Here is a 25,158-nt window from a genome sequence, read left to right as displayed (position 1 = left end):
GTGGGATAAACACCTCCGTTCTGTACATTACCTTGGGAAAACTAACTCCGCTGCATCGTCCATTATTCCCAAGGTAATGTACAGAACGTCGGCGTACATCCATTATGTATGGGTAGGCTACAGTAATGCTGTGCGGTAGGAGCATGATATCATTGTCTATTTCATCTGAGAGCCTATACCAAGGCAGGACATGAACTCTGCAAAAAAAGAAATGTCCTCTCACTGTCAACTGCGTTTATTTTCAGCAAACTTAACATGTGTAAATATTTGTATGAACATAACAAGATTCAACAACTGAGACATAAACTGAACAAGTTCCACAGACATGTGTCCCTGAACAAAGGGGGGTCAAAAGTAACAGTCAGTATCTGGTGTGGCCACTAGCTACATTAACTACTGCAGTGAATCTCCTCCTCATGGACTGCACCAGATTTGCCCGTTCTTGCTGTGAGATGTTACCCCTGTTCCACCAAGGCACCTGCAAGTTCCCGGACATTTCTGGGGGGAATGGCCCAAGCCCTCACCCTCCAATCCAACAGGTCCCAGACGTGCTCAATGGGATGGAGATCCGGGCTCTTCGCTGGCCATAGCAGAACACTGACATTCCTGTTTTGCAGGAAATCACGCACAGAATGAGCAGTATGGCTGGTGGCATTGTCATGCTGGAGGGTCATGTCAGGATGAGCCTGCAGGAAGGGTACCACATGAGGGAGGAGGATGTCTTCCCTGTAACACACAGCATTGAGATTACCTGCAATGACAACAAGCTCAGTCCAATGATGCTGTGACACACCGCCCCAGACCATGACGGACCCTCCACCTTCAAATCGATCCCGCTCCAGAGTACAGGCCTCAGTGTAACGCTCAATCCTTCGACGATAAACGCGAATCCGACCATCACCCCATGTGAGACAAAACCACGACTCGTCAGTGAAGAGCACTTTTTGCCAGTCCTGTCTGGTCCAGTGACGGTGGGTTTGTGCCCATAGGCGACGTTGTTGCCGGTGATGTCTGGTGAGGACCTGCCTTACAACAGGCCTACAAGCCTACAAGCCTCAGTCCAGCCTCTCTCAGCCTATTGCGGACAGTCTGAGCACTGATGGAGGGATTGTGCGTTCCTGGTGTAACTCGGGCAGTTGTTGTTGACATCCTGTACCTGTCCCGCAGGTGTGTTGTTCGGATGTACCGATCCTGTGCAGGTGTTGTTACACGTGGTCTGCCACTGTGAGGATGATCAGCTGTCCGTCCTGTCTGCCTGTAGCTCTGTCTTAGGCATCTCACAGTACGGACATTGCAATTTATTGCCCTGGGCACATCTGCAGTCCTCATACATCCTTGCAGCATGCCTAAGGCACGTGCGCGCAGATGAGCAGGGACCCTCGGCATCTTTGTTTTGGTGTTTTTCAGAGTCAGTAGAAAGGCCTCTTTAGTGTCCTAAGTTTTCATAACTGTGACCTTAATTGCCTATCGTCTTATAAGCTGTTAGTGTCTTAACGACTGTTACACAGGTGCATGTTCATTAATTGTTTATGGTTCATTGAACAAGCATGGGAAACAGTGTTTAAGCCCTTTACAATGAAGATCTATGAAGTTATTTAAAAGAAAGACAGAAAAAAAAATGAAAAATGGACGTTTCTTGCACAACAATTCATCTTTCGCATGCCGTGGCCTAATAATGACAATAGTTCCAAATTATACTGCAAATAAAGGGCTTTATAAGCTAGGTTTTCATCCAATTCGCGACAGACTTTCATGTGGATATTCAAAAGTTTGCATAAAGCAATATACGCATTTTGCATCCAGTGATGTGTTTCCATCAAACTGACTTTTTGTGGATAAAAGCCTGTGCGTGATGACGTAGTGCACATAAAAAATTACTTTTGTCATTAAATTCCCATGTAACAAATGAAGAAAACAAGTTAAATGGGTTTCCATCGCATTTTCAACTCTACTGATGGTTTTGTCACAAAAACTGTTGTGTTGCAGTCCCTTCAGAAAGTATTCACACCCCTTGACTTATTCCACATTTTGTTGTGTTACAGCCTGAATTTCTCACCCATCTACACACAATACCCAATAATAACAAAGTGAAAACATGTTTTTAGAATTTTTAGCAAATGTATTGAAAATTAAATACAGAAATATCTTATCTACATAAGTATTCACAGCCCTGAGTAAATACATGTTAGAATCACCTTTGGCAGCGATTATAGCTGTGAGTCTTTCTGGGTAAGTCTCTAACAGCTTTGCACACCTAGATTGTAAAATATTTGCACATTATTCTTCAAAGAATTCTTCAAGGTCTGTCAAGTTGGTTGTTGATCAATGCTAGACAGACATTTTCAAGTCTTGCCATAAACTTACAAGCCCATTTAAAGTCAAAACTGTAACTAGAACATTCGGGAACATTCAATGTTGTCTTGGTAAGCAACTCCAGTTTATATATGGGCTTGTGTTTTAGGTTATAGTCCTGCTGAAATGTGAATTTGTCTCCCAGTGTCTGTTGGAAAGCAGACTGAACCAGGTTTACCTCTATTCCATTTCTTTTTATCCTATACAAAACTCTGTAGTCCTTGCCGATGACAAGCATACCCATAACATGATGCAGCCACCAACAGGCTTGAAAATATGAAGAGTGGTACTCCGTGAAGTGTTGTGTTGGATTTTCCTCAAACATAACACTTGATATTCAGGACATACAGTTAATTTCTTTGCCAATTTTTTGTTTTGTTTTACATTAGTGCCTTATTGCAAACCGTATTGGAATATTTGTATTCTGTACAAGCTTCCTTCTTTTCAATCTGTCATTTAAGTTAGTATTGTGGCGTTACTACAATGTTGATCCATCTACAGTTTTCTATGTAGCTGTTTTAAAGTCACCATTGGCCTCATAGTGAAATCCCAGAACGATTTCCTTCCTCTCTAGCAACTGAGTTAGGAAGGACGCCTGTATCTTTGCAGTGACTGGGTGCTCAACTGAGTGACCCTACAGATAATTATATGTGTGGGGTAGAGAGATGAGGTAGTCATTAAAAAAATTATGTCAAAGTCAACAGTGAAGAAGCGACTCCGGGACTCTGGCCTTTTCTTCACTGAAAAACAGCCCCTGCAGCTAAGGGAATCATGAAAACAGCCCCAGACCATTATTCCTCCTTCACCAAACTTTTTCAGTTGGCACTATGCATTCGGGCATAAATCAAACCCAGATTCGTCCGTCGGACTGCAAGATGGTGAAGCGTGATTCATCACTCCAGAGAATTTGTTTCCACTACTGCTCAACCATGGAAACCCATTTCATGAAGCTCCTGACGAACAGTTTTTGTGCTGACATTGCTTCCAGAGGCAGTTTGGAACTCGGTAGTGAGTGTTGCTACGCGCTTCAGCACCTGGCGGTCCTGTTCTGTGAGCTTGTGTGGCCTACCACTTTACGGCTGAGCCGTTGTTGCTCCTAGACGTTTCCACTTCAAAATAACAGCACTTACAGTTGACCGGGGCAGTTCTAGCAGGGCAGAAATTTGACGAACTGACTTGTTGGAAAAGTGGCATCCTACGACAGTGCCACATTGAAAGTCACTGAGCTCTTCAGTAAAGCCATTCTACTGACAATGTTTGTCTATGTAGATTGCATGGCGGTGTGCTCGATTTGATACAGATGTCAGCAACGGGTGTGGCTGAAATAGCCGAATCCACTAATTTGAAGGGGTGTCCATTATTTCTCATTCCCAAGACCATTCAAAGCGATGAATTCCCTGTTATAGTCATAACAGGGACCCTGATCCTGCCTTTCTTCATGCCAGCTCTACGCAGCTGGAACGTACAATTTCCCACCACACTAATTGAGATGTGCCTGTGCATGGCGAAAAGCCACACTTGACACACTGTTTGTCAATCCCAACATTAATTGATATAATTTCCTCCTTCACTTTCTCCATGATGACATTTTTTTCTCTCCACCATATTCAGATTGTCAATTACAGTAGCCTACAATCGGGCAGCGTGAACAGTTTTGTATCATTCTAAACTCCTTTGTTACCGCTTATTGTAACATCAAAAAGGCTCCCCTTGTCAATACTACAACAGTACATAAGAGAGCTTTGAGACAATGATTGATTTGTGTCGCAAAACACGCCCTTCAAATTAGTTTGGGAGAAATTAACCACAGCAGCCTCTGTTTGTTGTTTCATCTCCCTTTCTCAACCGACTGTTTTTAATTGGTGTTTGAGGAGCCTTCCTAGTTACACGATAAAACTGTGAGCAGTTTGCCTGCAATTATCTGCCATGATAGCCGGTTCTTGAAAAGAGCCATTGTGCTAGGCATGGAGGTGAAACAAAGGGGCTTTTTAATTCAGCAGAGTCAAGAGGCAGGGAAGTGAAGTTAAAGATTCAAAGCTTTTGTTCAGGCCCCCCAAATTCATCATCCACCATGAAAGAGTGACAAGCTAGAGCAGACACAGACAACTCTAGTCCACGGTGACCTGATTGGTGACCCACTTTCCCCCCATCCACTGTTGTCACACCTGACTCCAATAATCAACCAATCATGGTCTTCAGTTTTAGAATGCAATACGTTTAATCAGGTGTGTTGGCTATAGGGCTGGGGGAAAAGTGTGACACCAATCAGGACCCCGAGGACTGTAGTTGCCCGTCCCTGAGCTAGGCTATACGGAAGATAAAGATAAGGTACAGTGAATGTACAGCGTAGAGTACATTGGCTGATATGCTCCTGTGCCAGGGTTTTCGAATATGTCACACTTACTTGAAACGGCACTGTCCTCCTAACTTAAGCCACGCTTTCCTACTGCAGTCTTCCCCTTTCGCCAACACAGCTTTTGAGATATGAAAGAAGCATTCCACGATCCATATTGAAATGAGTCCCCAAATGACAGGATACATGTTCGTTTCTCGTGGCTGAGGAGCCCGGTTCTGGGGCACATGAATTCCCTACTATCGAGGCTGACTTTTATGAATGCAGGGCTCAGGGAGATGGATGAGCTAGCATTCTACCCCCTACCAGAGAGGCAGCAGTGCTGAGGTCTAGCCTAGTTTTGGGAATGAGATGGAGGCAAAACAGGCGAGCATACGCACGCACGATGGCCTACTGGCAATCTATAGCGAAGGAATCCATAGTAGCATTACTGTACGTTAATTGCTGAGCCGGGTTTATGCAGCTGAATAGTGAAAGTCGACACTGGAGCTCACTTCGGTGACCTAATCGAGTCTGTTTATGAGGGACACAGTACATTATCACAATCCAAGGTACCAATCTGGAACAGGTTCTGAGCGTAGCTACCAATCTTGACCCATTTCTGACCCTCAGACACCAATCACTACCATTTGCAAATAATGTGTGTAACATCGCCTTTACGTATTTTACAATACAATGCTGAAACTGAAAACAAAACAGTTCAGAAAGGATTTAGAGTTACTGATGAAGACTACCCTTTGGTTGACTTCCTGGCTGCATTAAGTGAAATGGTTCTATCAGCAAATCAATCACATATTTGTAAAAGCCATTTTTACATCAGCAGTTGTCACAGAGTGCTTTTACAGTAACCCAGCCTAGACACAAAATAGAAAGGAGGAGCAGAGACAGTGTCCATGAAAGACTCCCTAGAAAGACGAAACCTATAGAGGAACTACATGTGAGCCCTGCCTACACAGAAGTATGGCCTTCGCCTCTGAGCCATAACTGGGGTGAGTTTGCTCCATGTTTGTTGTTAAAAGCTGGTTATGTCACGTTGCTCTTGGCATCTAAGAACATCCTGCGAAAGCATTACAGTGAAAATGACAGATGGAACATTGCTTCGAGTGTTATTAAAGTGACAATTCATCTCTCACGCTACAATATCCTTCTCAAATCACTAATTGTGATGTACAGTACCAGGCAAACATTTGGACACACCTACTCATTCAAGGATTTTTCATTGTTTATACCATTTTCTACATTGTATAAAATTACACATATGGAATCATATGGTAACCAAAAAAGTGTTAAACAAATCTAAAATATATTTATATTTGTTTAACACTTTTTTGGTTACTATATTTAGATTCTTCAATGTAGTCACCCTTTGCCTTGATGACAGCTTTGCACACTCTTGGCATTCTCTCAACAAGCTTCACCTGGAATGCTTTTCCAACAGTCTTGAAGGAGTTCCCACATATGCTGAGCACTTGTTGGCTGCTTTTCCTTCACTCTGCAGTCCAACTCATACCAAACCATCTCAATTGGGTTCAGGTCAGGTGATTGTGGAGGCCAGGTCATCTGATGCAGCACTCCATCACTCTCCTTGGTCAAATAGCCCTTACACAGCCTGGAGGTGTGTTTTGGGTCATTGTTCTTTTGAAAAATGAATTATGGTCCCACTAAGCGCAAACCAGATGGGATGGCGTATCGCTGCAGAATTCTGTGGTAGCCATGCTGGTTAAGTGTGCCTTGAATTCTAAATAAAATCATTGACATTGTCACCAGCAAAGCACCCTCACACCATCACACCTCCTCCTCCATGCGTCACGGTGGGAACCACACATGCAGAGATCATCCGTTCACCTATTCTGCATCTCACATAGACATGGCGGTTGGAACCAAAAATCTCAAATTTGGACTCATCAGCCCAAAGGACAGATTTCCACCGGTCTAATGTCCATTGCTCGTGTTTCATGGCCCAATCAAGTCTCTTCTTCCTATTGGTGTCCTTTAGTAGTGGTTTCTTTGCAGCAATTCGACCATGAAGGACTGATTCACACAGTCTCCTCTGAACAGTTGATGTTGAGATGTGTCTGTTACTTGAAGCATTTATTTGGGCTGCAATCTAAGATGCAGTTAACTCTAATGAACTTATCATCTGCAGCAGAGGTAACTCTGGGTCTTCCTTTCCTGTGGCGGTCCTCATTAGAGCCAGTATCATCATAGCACTTGATGGTTTTTGCGACTGCACTTGAAGAAACTTTCAAAGTTCTTGGCATTTTCCGGATTGACTGGCCTTCATGTCTTAAAGTAATGATGGACTGTTGTTTCTCTTTGCTTATTTGAGCTGTTCTTGCCATAATATGGACTTGGTCTTTTACCAAATAGGGCTATCTTCTGTATAGCACCCCTACCTTTTCACAACACAACTCATTGGCTCAAACGCATTAAGAAGGAAAGAAATTCCACAAATTAACTTTTAACAAGGCACACCTGTTAATTGAAATTCATTCCAGGTGACTACCTCATGAAGCTGGTTGAGAGAATGCCAAGACTGTGCAAAGCTGTCATCAAGGCAAAGGGTGGCTACTTTGAAGAATCTCAAATATAAAATAGATTTAGATTTGTTTAACACTTTTTTGGTTAATACATGATTCCATATGTGTTATTTCATAGTTTTGATGTCTTCACTATAATTCTACATTGTACTGTATTTCCAAACAGTAAAATGACAGAAAATGCTATGGCATTTCTGTCCATTTACCCATGAGTAGATCCATAATGTCCATAATCCATAATTGACCCATAATGTCCTTGGAACAGCAAATCAATGTGTTCCTCAACCGCTGACCAATAATCCACCACCATTAACATCAGCAGTTGTCACAAAGTGATTTTACAGTAACCCAGCCTAGACACAAACGAGCTGACCAATAATCACACTGATCCACCAATCCATTTTTACATTAGCAGTTGTCGCAGAGTGCTTTTACAGTAACCCAGCCTAGACATAAAAAAGCAAGCAGAAGCAGACAGTGTCCATTAAACACTGTCTAGAAAGACAAAACCAATAGAGGAATTATATGTGAGCCCTGCCTGCATACAAGTATGGCCTTCGCCATACTGTGTGCTGTATCATACCAGAGTATAGGCTATTATATATAATTAAACACACATTAATACTCTTAAGTATGCTGATGAGTGAATATCTGGCATTAGAAGGCACTTGAACCATGAAAGAGTTTGGGGAAACCCTGATCTAGACTGTATCTCCTACAGATGTTCTCTTCAGCTTAAGCATCTCTCTCTCTCTTACACGGAGTATACCAAACATTAGGAACATCTACTCTGATTGAAGTGAATTTAACAAGTGACATCCACAGAGTACTGTACCACAGTATGAGTCGTAATACCCATAAAACCTAGCAGTCAAACAAGGAAATGCCATGATGATCTGGAAGAGACTGCTGAATCAAGGCAAAGGTAAGAATCTCTGGATTAACTATCTAATGTTAGCTAAATTTAGTAATAAATAAAATGGTTACATTTCTTTAAATTGATGAGCAGGAGCTATTGTCTACTTTGATGCTAATTAGCATTTTAGAATCTGAAAGTAAATAGAGCCGAATATATTGACAAAAGTCACCTTGCCCGTGAGAGATTTAAATGTTTCTAAAATTCACAATAGGAAAAATGAATGTTGGTAAAATGATTGAAAGCATTTTCCTGTTTGACTGCTAGGTTTTATGGGTATTATGACAGCATCACTGTGGGGCTCTATAAGGGATCATAGCTTACACCTGGATTCACCTGGTCAGTCTAGAGGTCATGAAAAGCAGATGTTCTTAATGTTTTGCGTGGGGGGGGGGGGGGCTGTTTCGTTCGCTCAGATGCTTTCTCCAGTGAGACACGCTCGGCCTCTTGCGAATTGAAGAGAAACAAATTATTATTATTTTTTTTTTTACAATTTTTGGGGAAGCCTGGCTTCGCTTGGCAGCCATGAATACACACCACTAGTTAGCGGTCACCTCGTGAGCTTGGCTTTTTGTTTCTTTCAGGAGATCCAATTGCACTGTGAATGCTGGGTTACATAAGAGAGGTTATACAGGCTCATTGAACACAAACATGATTGGTAGTCCATGAGAAAGTCTTTAGTCTTCCTATGTATTCTCAAAGGATATTCTGCTGACTCGACAGTATACTATTCTAACCTCTTCAAGCCCTTAACATGTGCATGGTCGTGTCTGTGCTTTGAATTTAGTCAGCTATTTTAGTTAATCAATAGTTTGATTGGATACTTGCCTCTTAGAAGGCTTTTAAGGATGTCTGTATGTGATGTCACAGGACATAAAGTTGCACAATCTTCACGTTTAATGCGAGCTATATCTGGGGGTTGTTTCTCGTCCAAGAGTAGTTTTCCAGACCCTTATTATTTCGCCCCTCTGAGAACTGTTGAAGCGTATTCTATTGTGTCCAGTTGGCCTTGAGTTTTGACCTAGGTATTGTATTGCATTTGTGGCCTGAAGAGGCAAACGTACCAAAACCAACTCAGCTCGTTTGTCATGATATCAATTGAGCCTCTTCCGAACCTATGGACGGGAAAAAACGGGGGGGGGGAAATCTGAACGAGTTGTGGACCTCCAATGGTAGAACGCTTTATCAAAATCTCAGTTTGTCAGCGGATGTAATAAAATGCACTTTATAAACTGGGTGGTTCGAGACCTGAATGCTGATTGGCTGACAGCTGTGGTATATCCGACCGTATACCACGGGTATGACAAAACATTTGTTTTTACTGCTCTAGTTACATTGGTAACCAGTTTATAATAGCAATAAGGCACCTCGTGGGTTTGTGGTATATGGCCAATATACCACGGCTAAGGGCTGTGTCCAGGCACTCAGCGATGCGACGTGCTTAATTGCTTAAATAAGTTATTGTGAAAGATGATCCCTTTTCAATCTCCAGCATCTAAAATAAGCATGCCCACTTTGAAAAGTATACCCCCTGACAGAGTAGGAGCTCTGAAAAAGACAGATTGAACATTGCTTCAAGTGTTATTCAAGTGACAATCTCTCACGCTACAATATCCTTCTCAAGTCACTCATTGTGATTGTGATTTATTTCTGAACAGTGAAATGGCATTTCTGTTTGTTTATCCATGAGTGGATCTAATGTCCTTGGAACAGCAAATCGATGTGTTCATCAAAGGCTGACCAATAAATCACACTGATCCACCAATGATATCTGCTCAACATGAGATGTATTAGCTTGATCAACTATGTGTGTATTATCCTCTTCCCCAAGGCTGTAGTAACCTTTGAGGACTTCAGTGACATCAAAAGCACTTCAGTAAATAAATCTGTCAGTGAACGTTTAAGGTACTCTACCCTAGGGTCATGTTCATAAACGATTTTGTTATAGGAAACAAAAAAAAGCCTTTTCAGATAGTATGTCATAGTTTCAGATCTGGATTTTTTTCTGTTTCATGCCCACTTAATATGACCAAGAAATTGTCTTAGTTGGCAAACATTGCATGGACAAAAACAAAGGTACAGTATAACGTTGACAACGAACATTGTTTTCCAAACCGGTATTCCCAAAAGCTCTAACTGGCTTCAAATGGACCACCTGGTTGGCACATTTGCTTCCAACACCAAGTCGTGGGTTTGATTCTTGCTTGAAAAACGTATACTGAATATTATTATTTAAATCGGTACAAAAGCATCCCACTTCTGTCTTCTATCTACACGCACAACTAAGTAGACGACTTAGTACCGGTAAAAGTCTTACTGTACCTCTGCGACATAGTACAGCACTAAAACTTCCAACTGTGGTATTTCTTTCAGGTTGGGAAGTCCCCTGACTGTCCCTGTGCCAAGGTGTTGCCACCAGGCTAGGTTCCAAGCCTCTCATGACATTACTGCACATCTGCGCGGTCTTATCATGTGAATTTATGGATTAAAGCCTGGATTAAAACAAATAAGGCTGTGTCTGTGTTTCAACTCCAGCCTTGGCACAGTTAGGTCAGTTGTTATTATTTTGCTCATGCACCTGTTCCATAATCTTCCCTTCCACTTTGCAATATGGCCCCAACATCCTGTAAACACATTTTTGGGGGGGGATAAAATCAACAGTGAGCAAATTTAACATGCAATTTAAGCTGGCAAATTCTTCCACTTCAATCTGGCTAAGTAAATGATGCTGCTGAATGCACAAATCTTCCTTATTCTCGTTTAAGTCAGCTGTCCAATACACAAACACCCCCAAACCCCTACAGAGATTTTTCCCAGCCAGGGGTTAGAAAACAGTGACCCATAGGAGAACAGCACTGTCTGACGGGCTTCTGTTCCACCCAGAAATCATCTGATTCTGATTCAACTCATTACTCTACCTCCTGAAATAGGCAGGGCAATTAAATCAGTTTAATCAAGACCATGATTAGTTATGTTTGGGAGCGTTCTGTATACGTCTGGGATTAAAGCCTCCAGACCCTGCTTTAACATTTCAGGAAGCAGAGATGTTCATGTATCGTAGAAAAGTCTAATTAGGAACACATTTGTTTTTCATTGGTAGGAGTAAGACGTTATACTCATAGGTGTTAGACTAGAACAGCCTAACACAAATAGAATTGTATGCTTGCTCTGTGTGTCTAGAAGTTGGCATAATTGGTTACTCATCCACCCACAACGCCACATCTATTGCATTACACCGGAGGTTCAGAGACAGATAAATGGATGATGGCAATTGATCAACGCCCCTGGCAGAATGGAAGGTCTAGCCTTGCTTGTCATTGAAGCTAGTCCGATAGTTGGAAGAGAAAATCCAATGGCGTAATTATATGGAAGAACAGTGTGGTCCCGGAGAAGAGGCAGGCTAAGGAGAAGCCTTAGTAAGAGGCAGTGGCAATGCAATGGAGACCGCCTCTGAAATACAAGGACACGCTAACCTGCTAAAATAAGGTTAAACAATGGAAAGACAAATTGCTAATGGTACTGCCTTTGCAACACCACAACACAAGTTGTATTGAATCAGTGACCTACTTAAATACTGCCTAATTACAGTGCTTTCAGAAAGTATTCACACCCATTTACTTGTTCCACATTTTCTTGTGTTACAGCCTGAATTTACAATTGATTAAATTGAGATTTTGTGTCACTGATCTACACACAATAACCCATCATGTCAAAATATAATTATGTTAGTAGAACATTTATGAAAATAATGAAAAATTAGTTAGGGAGCAAAAATGTGCTGAACAAATCACAAAAGTTACATGGACTCATTCTGTGTTCAATAATAGTGGTTAGCATGATTTTTGAATGACTACCCCATCCCACAATCGAGTAGTGAATTTCAAACACAGACTTAACCACAAAGACCAGGGTGGTTTAACAATGCCTCGCAAAGAAGGGCACCGATTGGTAGATGTGTTTAAAAAAATGAAGACGTTGAATATCCCTTTGACCATGGTGACCAAGTTATTAATTAGGCTTTGAATGCTGTATCAATCCACCCAGTCACTACAAATACAGGCGTCCTTCCTATCTCCGTTGCCGGAGAGGAAGGAAACTGCTCAGTGATTTCACCATGAGGCAAATGGTGATTTTAAAACAGTTACAGAGTTGAATGGTTGTGATATGAGAACAGAGAATTGTTCCACAACATTTTAGTTACTCCACAATACTAACCTAAAAGACAGAGTGAAAAGTAGGAAGCTTGTACCGAATAAAAATATGCCAAATTATGCATCCTGTTTGCAACAAGGCACTTAAGTAATTCTGCAAAAATAATTGGCAAAGAAATTAACTTTATGTCCTGAATACAAAGTGTTATGTTTGGGGATAATCCAACACAACACATCACTGAGTACCACTCTTCATATTTTCAAGCATGGTGGTGGCTGCATCATGTTATGGGTATGCTTACTATCAGCAAGGACTAGGGTGTTTTTATGATAAAAAGAAACGGAATACAGCTAAGCACAGGCAAAATCTTAGAGGAAAGCCTGGTTGTCTTCTTTCCAACAGACACTGGGAGAATAATTCACTTTTCGGCAGAACAATAACCTTAAAACACAAGGCCAAATCTACACTGAAATTGCTTACCAAGACGACATTGAATGTTCCTGAGTGGCCTAGTTACAGTTTTGACATAAATCTGCTTGAAAATCTATGGCAAGATTTTAAAATGTCTTTCTAGCAACAATCAACAACCAACTTCACTGTGCTTGCAGATTTTTTTTAAAGAATAATGGGAAAATATTGCACAATCAAGGTGTGAAAAGCGCTTAGACTTACCCAAAAAGACTTACTTTGGCAAGTTGTAATTGCTGCCAGAGGTGTTTCTAACACGTATTGTTTCAGTAGGGTGAATACTTATCTAATCAAGATATTAGTGTTGTATTTTTCATAAAATATTAATGTCATCATTTCTCTTCCACTTTGACATTGAGTATTTTGTGTAGATTGTTGACCAAAAATGACAATTAAATCCATTTTAATCAGAATTTGTAACACAACAAAATCTGAAGGCACTGTAGAGTATAGTATATACTGTACTCTACCAGTGTAGAAGATGCAGTGGCAGAGATGGGAGAAAAGCCCTATAAGAAAGCAATACCACTGTACCTGAAACAAACCTTATAGAGTGACGAATAAGACAATCTATCAAACCATTGCTCGATCTGACTACACTAAACAATTTCTCTCCATTGTGGCATAAGATCTAAATACAATCAGGCATCTACAGTTGAAGTCGGAAGTTTACTTACACCTTAGCCAAATACATTTAGACACAGTTTTTCACAATTCCTGACATTTAATCCAAGTAACAATTCCCTGTCTTAGGTCAGTTAGGATCACCACTTTATTTTAAGAATGTGAAATGTCAGAATAATAGCAGAGAGAATGATTTATTTCAGCTTTTAATTCTTTCATCACATTCCCAGTGGGTCAGAAGCTTACACACACTCAATTAGTATTTGGTAGCATTGTCTTTAAATTGTTTAACTTGGGTCAAACATTTTCGAGTAGCCTTCCACAAGCTTCCCACAATAAGTTGGGTGAATTTTGGCTCATTCCTCCTGACAGAGCTGGTGTAACTGAGTCAGGTTTGTAAGGCCTCCTTGCTCGCACACACTTTTTTCAGGTCTGCCCCCAAATTTTCTATATGATTGAGGTCAGGGCTTTGTGACTGACGGCCACTCCAATACCTTGACTTTGTTGTCCTTAAGAGATTTTGCCACAACTTTGGAAGTATGCTTGGGGTCATTGTCCATTTGGAAGACCCATTTGCGACCAAGCTTTAACTTCCTGACTGATGTCTTGAGATGTTGCTTCAATATATCCACGTAATTTTCCTCTCTCATGATTCCATCTATTTTGTGAAGTGCACCAGTCCCTCCTGCAGCAAAGCACCCCCACAACATGATGCTGCCACCCCCGTGCTTCACGGTTGGGATGGTTTTCTTCGGCTTGCAAGCCTCCCCCTTTTTCCTCCAAACAGAACAATGGTCATTATGGCCAAATAGTTCTATTTTTGTTTCATCAGACCTGAGGACATTTCTCCAAAAAGTACGATCTTTGTCCCCATGTGCAGTTGCAAACCGTAGTCTGGCTTTTTTATGGCGATTTTGGAGCAGTGGATTCTTCCTTGCTGAGCGGCCTATCAAGTTATGTCGATATGGACTCGTTTTACTGTGGATATAGATACTTTTGTACCTGTTCCAACCAGCATCTTCACAAGGTCCTTTGCTGTTGTTCTGGGATTGATTTGCACTTTTCACACCAAAGTACGTTAATCTCTAGGAGACAAAACGCGTCTCCTTCCTGAGCGGTTTGACGGCTGTGTGGTCCCATGGTGTTTACACTTGCTTACTATTGTTTGTACAGATGAACGTGGTACATTCAGGCATTTGGAAATTGCTCCCAAGGATGAACCAGACTTGTGGAGGTCTACAATTTTGTTTCTGAGGTCTTGGCTGATTTCTTTTGATTTTCCCATGATGTCAAGCAAAGAGGCACTGAGTTTGAAGGTAGTTCTTGAAATACATCCACAAGTACACCTCCAATTGATTCAAATGATGTCAATCAGCCTATCAGAAGCTTCTAAAGCCATGACATAATTTTCTGGAATTTTCCAAGCTGTTTAAAGGCATAGTCAACTTAGTGTATGTAAACTTCTGACCCACTGGAATTGGGATACAGTGAATTATAAATTAAATAATCTGTCTGTAAACAATTGTTGGAAAAATTACTTTTGTCATGCACAAAGTAGATGTCCTAACCAACTTGCCAAAACTATAGTTTGTTAACAAGAAATTTGTGGAGTGGTTGAAAAATGAGTTTTAATTACTCCATCCTAAGTGTATGTAAACTTCCGACTTCAACCGTATGCTCAGACAATGCCTATAGTCCTATATTTTGTAATTGCATAATCATGTTGTCCAGCAGATCAAGTATACTATCTGAAGTCACTCCCAACATTCATGAGGGCTGATTGATGTTGGATCAGGAAGACATTGTTTACAATTCTTCACTTCCTTATTTAAATCCACTTTTATTTTGCTACAATAAACACCCAAATAAGCTGCCGGCAAGCATTTACTTTGTTGTCCACTTTATTGTCCACCTTACTAGGGACGAATGGATGCATACATTTTTTGCTTGGAACCAAACCCCCTGAGACCAACCCTGAGGGGCGTTCCACAGTGCAGCGTAGTTACAGTCTTGTCTCATTGCTGCAACTCCCGTACGGACTCGTGAGAGGCGAAGGTCGAGAGCCGTGCATCCTCCGAAACAGAACCCAACCAAGCCGCACTGCTTCTTGACACAATGCCCACTTAACCCGGAAGCCAGCTGCACCAATGTTTCAGAGAAAACACTGTACACCTGGTGACCTTGTCAGTGTGCACCGTGCCCGGCCCGCCACAGGAGTCGCTAGTGTGCGATGGGACAAGGAAAATCCCTGCCAGCCAAACACTCCCCTAACTTGGACAACGCTGGGCCAATTGTGCGCTGCCCCATCGGTCTCCCGGTCGCAGCCGGCTGCGAGAAAGCCTGGACTCGAACCCAGAATCTCTAGTGGCACAGCTAGCACTGCGATGCAGTGCCACTCGGGAGGTCCATCTGTAACCTTCTAACATTTTTTTTTTTAATTGATCAAATTAATCCCCAAATCACGGTTAGAGAAACATTTGAAAATACCGTGCCTCAGGAGAGCTTTTCTGAAATGGATCAGCAGTTTTGCTAAGTCTGCACATTTGACAATGCTGTATGTTGCTGGTTCTTCGCTGAAGTTTCACGGGAAACATTGAACGCATTATTTCATGAACCTTATCCAACACTTCCCAAGTGTAGCTCTCAAAAGTATTTGGATGAGTTTGAAAGAGCATGCACTTGTTGTTACAAATGGGACAAAAAAAATTGATGTGTAGGGATATCGCCCACCCGCTGGCCGGGTTTAATCTTTCCCCAGATATAGAAAGCCGTTGAGCAAGTACTTTTTAAAATATTTTTTTTGTATTTATATTTATAACACAAACTCATCATTACACTTTTGTTGTTCTAAATTAAACCAACCTCTTCACCCTCATCATTCAGTTAGGCCTTATTTAAATCAGATTGTGAAGTAACTTGCACAATGATAGCCCATTCCATCCATTGTCATTCATTCAGTGGGCTGGCATCGTTTGCTTCGCTGGATAGAGTCAAGGATATGTTTAGCGTTATTCTAAAGGCCTACTGCAACATGTAGCATGTTTTCGTTTCCCTTACAATACATTTGATTAGTAATAGAGTTATAGTAAATAAAACAGTCCCATAACAGCTTCTTTACAAAGTAAAACGTAAAAGAGAATGGTATTAACCCGGTGCGGTCAAATGATTTGCTGCTGATTAAATAAGCATAATACAAATTCATCATTACACTATTGTCTTTCTAAATTAATTCAACCTCTTCACCCTCCTTGTCATTCAGGCCTAATTTAAATTCAATTGTGAAGTAAGGTGCACAATTATCGCCCATTCATCCATTTGTCATTCATTCAGTGAGGAGAGAGAGACGCATTAACGCATGGCTGGGTACCAAGGTCCTACAGCACATTGTCTTGGTGGATTAAGTTAGGAATAGGTGTGAAATACTTTTCTGTTTGTGATTTCAAAATTGACAAATGAGCAGTGTAAAATACAAACATTTAGGAAAAGTCAGGGAAGGAGCAGGACATTTTGGAGGGGGCAGACATTTTTTAGTTACAAAATCAAATGTCAGTGGCCTATGGCGGTGCTAGTGTTAAATATCATCAGAAGATGTGGTCTGGAGAAAATACTTTTAGTGCACTTCCCCTTTAATTGAGCATTTAGAAGAGGGGAATGTGTTGGTCTAGCGATGTTTCTGTTGGGCCTACTGCTGCAGCACATCATGGCTGAGTTTGTAAAACAATGGCCACCAATTGATGCAAATAATTATAATATCTTTCTGTTATTTAAGCCAACTTTGCAATTGACATTTAATTAAGGGGAAATTCTTTGTGTACACATAAGATGCATACGGTTGTCATTAGCATCACTAACTGGCTACAGGAGGACGGTGTCATAACTCTCCTGTGACATTCTGAAGAATCAGGTTACAGGGGGGTCCGCTCTACAGCGTGCTCTCTCTCATAGAGGGGGAGAGCGGGAAGTTGACTGTTTTATGGTCGGTTATAAAATATAAAATATAAAAAATGCCCCTATGCTCTGTAGTGTTCGAGAATGGAATGTAAACGGTGGAACACAGAGAGACCCTTGAACATCAAAAGTTTGAATAATTAAACAATATTTCTATTTTTGAGAATGTGGGAGTGGTCCGTGGACACTTAAGGGACAGTCATGTCGAGTGTGTTTCATTTAGTGATCTCATGAGGGACAGGAAACGCACATAACTGTATCTCTTAAATTGTACATTTCCCAGCTATCAGGTTTACATCTAAATATTGTGAAACGTATGTGATTAAACATTAAACTATTTGTGAAAAGATGTAATGTGAGGTTAACCTTCTAAATGAGAGTATGGATTTTCATATAAAGATTAACTAGTCAGTGGCCACACCCCCGTGAGCCCAGATATCACAGTAGGCGTCATAGAACCACCCCTTCTTCCACAGAGAATAAAACCCACTTCCTACAAAATGTACATTAAGTCAGAGAATGCCAGGATGGAGTCCCCACATTGGAATGGCTACAATTCTATTGGCCACGGAGACCATACAGCGTGTAGTTTTGGCTACATGGCTGTAAATGGTTAAACTCTGAGACTATCGATCGCTACAGAATAAGAGCAAATCTTAGACATACAATTACTAGTCTGCAGCTGGAAATTACGTAAGTCTAGTACGAGAATACCGACAACCGCGGAAGCATCTATTCTATGCAACGACCATCTGTAGGCCTGGCGTATCCATTACAACAGAAACTATCCAGAGCCGTAGAGAAAGCTACAACCACGAAGGACATTGTGACTTCTGGGGAAGTTAACCAGAGACTCTCTGATGAACTGACTCTCCAGCAGACGGACCGGCGATTCCAACAGAGAAGACAACAACGACATACAGGCGTAAATACAGACATTGTAATTATTCTCGAATGAGCGGCCGTTCATGTGCAATGGATTAGCATTTCAATTAATATAATTATCAACTGTGTGTAGTGAATCCATTTTGTCTTTCCCGCTCTCTCAGTCCCCACCCCTTTCCTTTGTCTACCAAGCCGTCATATCGGCTTCGTCCGCTAGGGACTTTTTCTTTGTATCATGTAGTAACCCAAATATCTACTGTTTGTTTGTTATGTAATTCTGTGTGATTAATTAGTTAGTTAGTAGAGTGTTTTACTCCATTGCCATATTCCATTCCAGCCATTACAATGAGCCCATCCTCCTATAGCTCCTCCCACTAGCCTCCTCTGATTTCCAAGTATAGGGAAGGTAGACGATAGGTCTGACTAGAGAACCCACTGAAAGGTTCTGCGCTGCTGCAGTTACATACCAGTATGCAATCTTCTTAAGATTCTGAGCTACAGAATGCAGACAGCACAAGAAAACACAGCATACAACTCACAATGATTTATTCTGAGTCTCAAGACTCTGTCCAAAGGTCACATCCACTCTATGAATTGTTAAAAAGCAGGCATATCCTGGCATATATTAACTTTATATCTAGATAGATGAATACAGTGCCCAACTAAATGTGTTCAAGACTTGGCTGTCAGGCATAAAGTAAAGTGGAAAATATATACTTTACCATATAAAAATTACTTTTAATTCCACACATTTTGGCGAGTGATTTGTAAACAACATCTTCACAATCAAGCCACTGTAGTATCATCCACAGCCTTCCATGTTAGAAATTGAGTTCACATAAATGTCAGAACAAAATATAAGGTATACACAGTACAGTTTGTGCTGGTTGCATTTACAGTACCCTACACAACAGAATGCAGTTCGCATCTTAACAAAGGAATAAACAGCATAGACCGGAAATTGGCTTTAAGGAGAAAAGTGTTGTCTTGTGATGGGTCGTTTGTGAATGAATTGTTCTCTTTGAACAGATCTTTTTAGTTTTGCAGCTAAATTAACTTCATAAACAACATGGAAAATGTATTATCCTGTATTGCGTACTTGCTATGATCTAAAAGCAAAAGCCATAGACAAATGTGTTCCAATCATGAGATGGGACACTTAGAAAGTATAAGATCATTCAAAACAGGAACAGCTTGGATTCACACTATCCCTAAGTAGTATATCACTGTCCTGGAAGACTGTTTTATCATATCAAATATATTCAATTGTATCTATAAATAAATGTTACAATACATTGTTTGACTAACCCTATTGCTCTTGACAGATATGTGACGTTATCCTGAATAGAATTTGCCATGGAAATGATCTAGTAACATATTAATGATTTGTTATAGGGATTAAGCATATAGGTTGTAAGGACGATTGTAATTATAATTATGTCAGTCAAGAGATGAGACCAAGAAATAGTCGGAGTACTGTGGCATTTTTCTGCCACAAAACGCTAACAAGATTATAGATATAATATGATGTGAACCGTGATATTAGCTGTTCATTTACAACATTTTCTGAGGGCTATACTGTTGTCTGCCAAACTCTCCAACTAAAGCAAATACTCAGTTTCCCTACACAAGATTAAAAAAAACTGACTGCCCATGTGTTTCAGATCAACACAGCTGCTTGAGTAATACATGATGGAATATTTAACTGGTCTTTAATAACCATGAGCTATGTTTGGAGAGGGCCTTTGTTACACAACCAAGAACTGTAGAATGAACGTGGACCCCGGAATCAATTGGCTATATCTATCTGACGAAAGAGGTTAAAATTGTGATTTGTCATGCGGACATTTACATTTTAACATTTAAGTCATTTAGCAGACGCTCTTATCCAGAGCGACTTACAAATTGGAAAGTTCATACATATTCATCCTGGTCCCCCCGTGGGAATTGAACCCACAACCCTGGCGTTGCAAGCGCCATGCTCTACCAACTGAGCCACACGGGACCACGGGACAAAAAGATGACCATGACATGGGACATAGGTCTAGTATAACCATCATCAACTGAAAATTCAGTTTTGTTACTTTCTTGCTAAGGGACTACTATTCTTACAGATATTATTATTATTATTACTGTAGGTCCTAGCCTATAGTATATCAAGACAAAAGAGATGATTGTGGACTACGGGAAAAAGAGGACCGAGCACGTCCCCAATCTCATCGACGGGGCTGTAGTGGAGCATGTTGAGAGCTTCAAGTTCCTTGGTGTCCACATCACCAACAAACTAACATGGTCCAAGCATACCAAGACAGTCGTGAAGAGGGCACGACAAAACCTATTCCTCCTCAGGAGACTGAAAAGATTTGGCATGGGTCCTCAGATCCTCAAAAGATTCTACAGCTGCACCATCGAGAGCATCCTGACTGGTTGCATCCCAGCCTGGTATGGCAACCGTTCGGCCTCCAACCGCAAGGCACTACAGAGGGTGGTGCGTACGGCCCAGTACATTACCTCGACTAACCTGTGCCCCCACACATTGACTCTGTACCGGTTCCCCCCTTTATATAGTGTCACTATTGTTATTTTACTGCTGCTCTTTAATTACTTGTTACTTTTATTTCTTATTCACATTTTTATATATATATTTTAACTCTATTGTTGGTTAGGGGCTCGTAAATAAGCATTTCACTGTAAGGTCTACACCTGTTGTAATTGGTGCATGTAACTAATACAATTTGATTTGATCTCTTTCCCAGTTTCACTGTCTCAAAATCAATCAATTGCATGTGGGTAGAGCTCTCTTGAGGTAAAATTAAGCTCTACCATGAGCTATGTGTAATGAACTCTGTATTTGCTTGATAGGGCTTAATTTAGGATCATATAAAAAAATCACAAATTAACTAGTCAACTACATTGGGTGAGCAAAGCCTATATTCCCAAATAATTTGACATCAGGTTCCTATGTCTCCCATACCACTGTTTCCAGTCACCTGGACATACTTGGCATGCTTGTTTGACGGTTAGAGAAATCCCGAAGACCTGTGATGTCCCTACCCTAAACCCAACCCTTACTTTAACCATAACAATTACCTAACCCTAACCCTGACCATAACCATGTTTGCAGAGCTGGTTAATGATACTTTGAATTGAAGGATCCTGCAGGTACTGATCCAGAACTAGGCTAGATAAAGAATGTTATACTGAATTGACATGTAGGTTACTGGTATACACCCTCACATACAAATCGAATGCATTTATGTTAAAAGCAACAAAACATCTTACCTGCAAATGTCCCTGGTACATATTGAGCTCAAAGTCAGTTGCTGATTCTCTGACGATGGATTTTTAGGTTACTTTTAGGCTTGCAATACAGATACACTAGGCTACACTGGAAGTGTGCATATGTGCAAAGAGTTCTGGAAAAAGAGGCGGAATGTTTCAAATGCCCGCTCTAGTTGAGGCGTTGAAGGTTACGCAAAAGAAAAGGAACTGTCCTTGTTTAAGGTGCTGAAACGCAAGAGTTCTTGCCATGTATTTTTTGCCGGTGTTTTAACTGAGGTAGCCCGCCGCGATAAGTGCGCTACCAGACCCCACTTCAACGCGAGGCGCCCAACAATCTTCAACGCGCTGCAAAAAGCTTCAGTGTCCTCGGCTTCAAATGGACAACAATTCAGTCAGTCAAGTAAAATCCCCCTTGTTATGTCTTCATTGTGCACACTACCGCTCTCCCCTTCTCGACTGTCGCTTAGTAATTGTTTTGACGATTCTTGGTTCATTCTCTTCTTATAATGCACTCATCACTCCTGCTTGCCAACTCCCTTCATAAGGCTTCCTCAAAGATCGTATATTATATTGACAAGATATTCGAGTGACTGCTCTAACAATGGAAATACATGTCAACAAAGATGGAGGGCAGGTGGGAATAGGCGAGGACAGGATGGGACATTCTAGCCAATGAGAGGGCAGATACTCGTGTGACCAACAGGTCATACCCATAGAGGACTCATCTTTTTTATCTGTGCCATTATAGTGTCTGTAACAGCATGGGCAGTGCCATCGAGGCTATCTCCATTTGAAAGTAGTAAATGTTCTTCTTCTTCATTGGCTGAATTCTCCCAATGCAAAGGACTTCCCATCCAGTTGACTACTTTAAAATGGTGGAAGCCCTCAATGGCAATGTCCATGGAAAAATAGGTTATATCCATGAGTCCTCTATCTATCATTATGACAACAGGTACAATAAGGTAAGTTGCAGAAACGCCACAAGCGTCCACTTATATCAGTGCATTTGTAACAACCTAACCATTACGAAACTTATATTTCACCAAATTCGACACTCTCATTGACCTCCATACAAAATTGCTCATTTCATGGACTTATTTTAGTGGACAGAAATTTGAGCGGAGTAAAACATCTAGCTTTGCCGCTTTGCCTCTTTCTCTCTGCCTTCCTCCCCTGGGTGCTGCTGGAGCTCCTCCTGGACATACATGCGCTAAAGGAGACACAGGTTGAAATTGGGGGCAATTTGAAACTTGTTTTCGGAGGGGTGCTGCAGACATTAATATTACTTCTTAAGTTAAAGGCAAATTTTTCAACATTTACTTTGTCTATATTTTCAGGTTTATATGAAGCCTAATAATAACCATTTGCCATCTTACTGTAGCTGAAAACCACTGACTGCACTGCATTTGACCTACACAAACTGGTTCAGAGTACCCTTAGTGCCAGTCAGTGCTATCATGCAGGCAACAAGTTCTCACAGCCTCACGTCAATATTGGAGGTTCATCCATGTTTCTCAAATGTAACAATTTGAAGTTTTTCCAAATGTAAAATGTTAACATGTTTACGGTTAAGTTCAGGCATTAACTCAGAATTTTTAGGGTTCGGGCTAAGTTAAGGCATTAACTCCAAATTCTTAAGGTTAGGCATTAACTCTGAATGGTTAAGGTAAGGATTAAGGTTTGGGATAACAAAGATATCAATAAAAACTTTATATCGCTGGATATAAACCTTCATTTAGAATCAGAGGCAGATGCTTACGCCCATCCTCCATCCCCGTCCACAACCCCCTAGCAAAACCCAAACCTAATTGAAGGTAACAGCGCTCACTGATGCCACTAGTGGCCAGGTTGCATGCAAGATTACAACCAAATCTGGTACCAGGCTAGGTTCAGAGACATTGAAAGATACAAGTTACATCACACACTTCATGTTGAAGTAATATTGGATACTTTAGAAACCTTTTTGTCACAATTATGTTAGGCTAATAACTAATTTCTTGTCCGACATGTTTCTGCTAAGGTGCAAGTTTTGCTCCTTACTGTTTATTGATATGAAACTAATCTCCTTTGATGCCAGCCCTCCAAAACATGAACACTGAATAAGATATGTAACGTATTAGCATTAACCCCACAAAATAACAGCCCCACTCGGGAGGGTATTATGATGATAATAATAATAATAATAATAATGAAAATATAAGCTGCTATAAGCCATAATTATATAAGGATGAAAATGTATATGCAAACTTCATGTAAACAAGTGATGCAAAGGTTGATCGGGGTGACACCCTTGAGTCTATACAGTGCATTTGGAAAGTATTCAGACCCCTTGACTTTTTCCACATTTTGTTATGTAACAGCCTTATTCTAAAATGTACTAAATTTTAAAAAATCCTCATCAATCTACACACAATACCCCATAATGAAAAATGTACATTTTAGCATTTTTATTTATTTAACCAGGTAGGCTAGTTGAGAACAAGTTCTCATTTGCAACTGCAACCTGGCCAAGATAAAGCATAGCAGTTCGACATATGCAACAACACAGAGTTACACATGGAGTAAACAAAACATACAGTCAATAATACAGTAGAAAAAAGAAAACAAAAAGTCTATATACAGTGAGTGCAAATGAGGTAAGATAAGGGAGTTAAGGCAATAAATAGGCCATGGTGGCGAAGTAATTACAATATAGCAATTAAACACTGGAATGGTAGATGTGCAGAAGATGAATGTGCAAGTAGAGATACTGGAGTGCAAAGGAGCAAGATAAATAAATAAATACAGTATGGGGATGAGGTAGTTGGATGGGCTGTTTACAGATTGGCTATGTACAGGTGCATTGATCTGTGAGCTGCTCTGACAGCTAGTGAGAGAGATATGAGACTCCAGCTTCAGTGATTTTTGCAGTTCGTTCCAGTCATTGGCAGCAGAGAACTGGAAGGAAAGGCGGCCAAAGGATGAATTGGCTTTGGGGGTGACCAGTGAGATATACCTGCTGGAGCGTGTGCTACGAGTGGGTGCTGCATTGAAGTTCCCCAAGAACACAGTGGCCTCCATCATGGCTCTTGCTGCCACAAACTGCAATTTACCTTACACAATTTGCCGACTTGCTTGTTCTATGTGTGTGTTGTGAATTGCTTTAACTTCACTAGGTTAAGGGGCACTATTTTCACTTCCAGATGAAAAGCGTGCCCAAAGTAAACTGCCTGCTACTCAGGCCCAGAAGCTAGGATATGCATATAATTGGTAGATTTGGATAGAAAACACTCTAAAGTTTCCAAGACAGTTAGAATAATGTCTGTGAGTATAACAGAACTGATTTGGCAGCCAAAAACCTGAGAAAAATCCATCCAGGAAGTGGGATTTTTTAATGTTGTAGTTTTCTATTGAATGCCATTACAGTATCCATTGACTTATGACTCAAATTGCACTTCCTATGGCTTCCACTAGATGTCAACAGTCTTTAGAAATGGTTTCAGGCTTGTATTCTGAAAAATTAGGGAGTAAGACCTCTCTGAATGAATGGACACTATAGTGTCCCAGAGCTTTTTCATGCGCACGACCGAGAGCGCTCCTTTCTTGTTTACCTTTTATATTGACAACGTTATTGTCCGGTTGAAATATTATTGATTATT

General features: G+C 40.8%; 1 protein-coding gene across 1 annotated transcript in view; it reads right to left on the bottom strand.

Annotated features, from left to right (window-relative positions):
• The window catches only part of LOC139540694 (PEX5-related protein-like), a 182,036-nt gene extending 159,978 nt beyond the window's left edge, over positions 1-22,058 (bottom strand). The window contains exon 1 of the mRNA XM_071344561.1: positions 21,521-22,058. Within this exon, the coding sequence (XP_071200662.1) occupies positions 21,521-21,541 (21 nt within the window). The 5' untranslated portion in view covers positions 21,542-22,058. The remainder of the gene's footprint in view (positions 1-21,520) is intronic.
• Between the last annotated feature and the right edge of the window lie 3,100 nt (positions 22,059-25,158).

Source organism: Salvelinus alpinus, chromosome 16, assembly GCF_045679555.1.
Source record: "Salvelinus alpinus chromosome 16, SLU_Salpinus.1, whole genome shotgun sequence".
Classification (NCBI taxonomy): domain Eukaryota; kingdom Metazoa; phylum Chordata; class Actinopteri; order Salmoniformes; family Salmonidae; genus Salvelinus; species Salvelinus alpinus.
The sequence above is the reverse complement of the archived record's forward strand: the minus strand, read 5'-3'. Positions and strand labels throughout refer to the sequence as shown.